The sequence below is a fragment of the Oncorhynchus gorbuscha genome, linkage group LG16 (genome assembly GCF_021184085.1).
Source record: "Oncorhynchus gorbuscha isolate QuinsamMale2020 ecotype Even-year linkage group LG16, OgorEven_v1.0, whole genome shotgun sequence".
Taxonomy (NCBI): Eukaryota; Metazoa; Chordata; class Actinopteri; order Salmoniformes; family Salmonidae; genus Oncorhynchus; species Oncorhynchus gorbuscha.
Window position 1 is genome coordinate 57,263,423 of NC_060188.1, and position 5,261 is coordinate 57,268,683.

General features: G+C 45.8%; 1 protein-coding gene across 1 annotated transcript; it reads left to right on the plus strand.

The window, feature by feature from the left end:
- Window positions 1-1,658: 1,658 nt before the first annotated feature.
- Window positions 1,659-4,552, plus strand: LOC123999930 (frizzled-9). The gene has a single exon (XM_046305969.1). It carries the CDS (start codon window positions 2,254-2,256, stop codon window positions 4,006-4,008), a length of 1,755 nt encoding a protein of 584 aa, XP_046161925.1. The 5' UTR covers window positions 1,659-2,253; the 3' UTR covers window positions 4,009-4,552.
- Window positions 4,553-5,261: the final 709 nt, after the last annotated feature.

Genomic DNA, 5,261 nt, shown 5'->3' on the forward strand with positions numbered 1-5,261 from the left:
CAGGGAGGAAAAGACATGAGGGAGTTCTGACTGACAACAGCATTTGATTATATTTCAAGAAACAAAAAACACCATGGATTGTTCTCCATCCACCCTGATTCAGAATATACAATTTTCACTGTCAAGGCATGCTTGGTGTAACAGTATAATTTTAAACCGTCCCCTCGCCCATACCCGGGCGCGAACCAGGGACCTTCTGCACACATCAACAACAGTCACCCACGAAGCATCGTTACCCATCGCTCCACAAAAGCCATAGCAGAGCAAGGGGAACTACTACTTCAAGGTCTCAGAACAAGTGACATAACCGATTGAAACGCTATTTAGCACACACCGCTAACTAAGCTAGCCGTTTCACTCACCCCCCTTTTGACCTTCCTCCTTTTTTCCGCAGCAACCAGTAATCCAGGTCAACAGCATCAATGTAACAGTATAATTTTAAACCGTCCCCTCGCCCATACCCGGGCGCGAACCAGGGACCTTCTGCACACATCAACAACAGTCACCCACGAAGCAGTCACCCAACAGTCACCCACCCATCACTCCACAAAAGCCGCGGCCCTTGCAGAGCAAGGGGAACTACTACTTCAAGGTCTCAGAGCAAGTGACGTAAACGATTGAAACGCTATTTAGCGCACACCGCTAACTAAGCTAGCCGTTTCACATCCGTTACATTGGTACAATAGCTATTGAGCCGAAAGGAACTAATATCCGTCCGAATATCTAATATAACACTAATTTTACATGGTGTGTAACTCAATTACTGATTACAGTGACAATATTATGGAAGGCCTGATAGGCTATTGTTCCCATCTAGTGGTCACTATCCACACAGCATCTATCCATGGTGCATTGCAGACAGGCTGTATCACATCCGGCCGTGTTTGGGAGTCACATAGGGCGGCGCACAATTGGCCCAGCATCATCCGTGTTTGGCCGGGGTAGGTCGTCATTGTAAAAATAATTTGTTTTTAAATGACTTGCCTAGTTAAATAAAGGTCAAATAAATAAATATAAGTAGAAGACCGGGAAGAGTCTGGCTTCCACTAGTCATTCCTTAATGCCTTTAGTTAACCTAACTGTAGCATAAGAGCTCTTTTGTATGAATATGTAAACATTTTGTGCTTTATTTGCCATCGCATCTCTTACTTTCTCAAATGAAATGTGCAGCGGTCTAAGGCACTGCATCTTAGTGCAAGAGGCATCACTACAGTCCCTGGTTCGATTCCAGGCTGTATCACATCCGTCCGTGATTATAAGTCCCATAGGGCGGCGCACAATTGGGCAAGTGTCGTCCGGGTTTGGCCCGAGTTAGGCCGTCATTGTAAATAATAATTTGTTCTTAAGTTAACTGACTTGCTTAGTTAAATAAAGGTTCCATTTTTTAAAAATCTAATACTATGTGACTTGACAAACAAAAGTGTGGATTGTTCTCCATCCTCCCCGGATTCAAAATATATCATCTTCACAGTCATGGTTGGCATGCTTGGTTTAATAGCTATTGACTAGAGAACCGAATATCCAGTATAAATACATTTAACCTCTGTAAGAAAAAAACATTTGAGAATGAGTTAAGGCGGGGCGAAGCAAGTTCGTCATCCAACTCCCGCCCCTTTATTGAAGAGGCAGAGAGCAGAGCACAGAGAATGTTAATGCACTCAAGCGATGGAGGGAGAAGAAGACACAGAGAGCTAGACGGCTTGAGTATTTTTAAACGACCCAGTATCCCCGCGTGTGGTGCACTGGTGTGGTTACAAACAGGAGCCTACTAAAATGTGATTTTGAACAGCATATCAACTTAAAATAATTTCGGGAAATAAGGACTTTATTACGGTTCAACGAAACTGCCTGGCTTGAGATTTTAATATGCGTGATATCGATGATATAGAGACTAATTGTTTACCATTCGAACGTTCACAGCATGTTGCCGTCACTTTGCTAAACATGTGAAGCGTATCGTGCTTTAACATATCCGACTGGATTTGGAACTAATTCAGATACTGTTTTCAGGGAAAACGAGACGTTTTGCGAAGGTGTGCAATTTTGACCATAGGAGAGCCATATGGTCTGGTATTAAATGAACTCACCTTGGAACTAACATATGCTTCATCAGAATTGACAGTGGGGAAATGGACACATTTTGGGCACCATCTCATCCGTCTGGAATTGTTACAATCACTGTTCCTTTCTATTTTACCTTTCTATTCTAAAACAATAAGTAGTTTGTGATATATTAACTTTCCTGATATCAACATGTATATTTTTCATTTGAGGATTGCCATTTTACTCTGGTGCCAACTTGTTATTGCTGCATCCAGTTTGGATATCGTAGCATATGATATAGAGAGGGGCAGACCTGCAAAATGTGAACCCATCACCATTCCCATGTGCCAGGGCATTGGCTACAATATGACAAGAATGCCCAACTTCATGAAATACGAAAGCCAAGCAGAGGCCAGCATCAAACTGAACGAGTTTGCCCCTCTAGTGGAATACGGCTGTGACGTGCACCTGCGCTTTTTCCTCTGCTCCCTCTACGTCCCCATGTGCACTGACAAAGTGTCCACCACCATCCCTGCCTGCCGACCAATGTGTGAGCAGGCCAGGCAGAAGTGCTCTCCCATCATGGAGAAATTCAGCTTCGGCTGGCCTGACTCACTGGACTGCTCCAAGCTGCCCACTAAAAACAACCCCAACTCGCTGTGCATGGAGGCGCCTGAGAATGACACCAAGCAGGAGACCAAGAAGGGGGAGGGCATGCTACCGGTGCCCCCCAGACCCAGGCAGCCCGGCCCGGGTACCAGCGGGCGTTCGGGCAACAGCCTGGTCTCCTGCGAGAACCCAGAGAAGTTCCAGTATGTGGAGAAGAGCCAGTCATGTGCCCCGCGCTGCTCCTCGGTGGTGGACGTGTTCTGGTCGCGGCAGGACAAGGACTTTGCCTTCATCTGGATGGCGGTGTGGTCCACACTCTGCTTCATCTCCACCGCCTTCACTGTCCTCACCTTCCTGCTGGACCCGCAGCGCTTTCAGTACCCGGAGCGGCCCATCATCTTCCTCTCCATGTGTTACAACGTCTACTCGGTGGCCTTCGTCATCCGCTCGGTGGCCGGGGCCGAGAACATAGCCTGCGACCGGGAGAATGGCGAGCTCTACATCATCCAGGAGGGGCTGGAGTCTACGGGCTGCACCATCGTCTTCCTCATCCTCTACTACTTTGGTATGGCTTCATCTATCTGGTGGGTCATCCTCACACTCACCTGGTTCCTGGCTGCTGGCAAGAAGTGGGGCCACGAGGCCATCGAGGCCCACAGCAGCTATTTCCACATGGCCGCCTGGGGCATCCCAGCCATGAAGACCATCGTCATCCTAACTATGAGGAAGGTGGCAGGGGACGAGCTGACGGGGCTGTGTTATGTGGGCAGCATGGACATTAATGCACTGACCGGCTTCGTGCTCATCCCTCTGTCTTGCTACCTGGTCATTGGCACCTCTTTCATCCTCACGGGCTTCGTGGCGCTCTTCCACATCCGGAAGATAATGAAGACGGGCGGCACCAACACAGAGAAGCTGGAGAAACTAATGGTGAAGATCGGTGTGTTCTCCATCCTGTACACGGTGCCCGCCACCTGCGTCATCATCTGCTACTTCTACGAGAGGCTCAACATGGGGTACTGGAAGTTCCAGGCGCTGGAGAACAAGTGTGTGTCGTTCCCCGGGCGCCGGCATGAGGACTGCTCCCTGGAGGAGTCGGTGCCCACCGTGGCAGTGTTCATGCTGAAGATCTTCATGTCTCTGGTGGTGGGCATCACCAGCGGTGTGTGGGTTTGGAGTTCCAAGACCCTGCAGACCTGGCAGGGCCTGTGCAACAGGAAGCTGTCGGTGCGGACTAGCAGGAAGCCTTGTAGCAGCGTCAGCTGCAGCACCTCCCACTGTCACTACAAGTCTCCAGCCGTGGTGCTCCACATGGCCAAAACAGACTCTTACCTAGAGAGCCCCACACACGTCTAACATTTCAAGTGACACTTCTCACAGTGTCTTGTATTGACAATGCCAAAGGATGCTATTTTGTTATATGATCATTTGAAAAGCTCAGGTTGGTTTGCATCTAATGCTCGATTTGTAGCAATACCTGAACGTAACAGTGTTTGTGCTTTCGTTTTGGTAACAGATGATCCACATTGCTTTCAGTTAAACCACACAGTTCGGTGCACATACAGAATCGGATATGCTTCCAAAGGAAACATTTCTTGTATTGTATGCCATAGAGTTAGTTGGCTGTTTCTGGTTAACCAACTGAACATGAATGCAAAATAGAACTTGCATGGATGTATCAACATTTGGTTTAGTGTTCTCTCCATGTAAATGTATTTATTGTGTTGTGTATTTAATTGCAAGTTCTTCATGGTGTTTCCTAAGGTTTTGTATATTGTATATAAAAGCACATGTACTAAAGAGTTATGAGTTATGAATATAGGGCCTGTTGAGATGTATAAGTGCCTTTGCAAATGCATATTTTTCAAAACAATGGACATTAATAAAACATATTTATATATTTTCACTGATGACTTTACTCTATTGATTACTTTACAATGCATGTCAAATTAAGTGTAGTGGTTATTAACATAAGCAAAGACAGCTTACATTAGCCTTAACTATTTTTTGGTTTAAGAAAATATTAATTTGTGTCTGAAACATTTTGCTACAGCGCCTCTTCAAATTGACAGTCGTCATTAACTTGATGCAAGAATATATTGTATAAATTAAATGGACATCATTAGTTTCGGGGACATTTTTAAAGTATTCATTTTGGTTTCTTTTTCATTAGACTGATTGCCTTGTGGACCCACCTACAGGATGAAGCTCTAACTGGCAAATCTAGTCATATTTTCCCAAGTGACATCAGCTGTTTGTATATGCCCTTTCACGTATAACTCTGTCCTCGCATTACATCAGTGTTCTGTCAAATTTGAGTAATTCAAACTGCTTGAGTAAACTGCAAACAAAAAGCTGCTTGTTCCAAGCAGTTGAGCCTCGCGCCAACTTTCTGGTTGGTTGACAAAAGTGTTAATATTTTTCTAAACTGCAGCCTCAGTTGAGGTGGAAAACGGTCAGGGCCTCCAGGCCTCTCTGACTGCCCATGTTTGTGAAGCTATGCTGAACTTTCTGTTTTCCATTGAAACATCAGCTCCAGCAATAATAACTTACATGGGGTGACAGCATTCCATGGTGAGAGAAACGAGACAGAGTTTTAATAATAAGTC

Coding starts and splice junctions, on each gene's coding strand:
- LOC123999930 (XM_046305969.1), top strand. CDS start 2,254: ATGTATATTTTTCATTTGAGGATTGCCATTTTACTCTGGTGCCAACTT.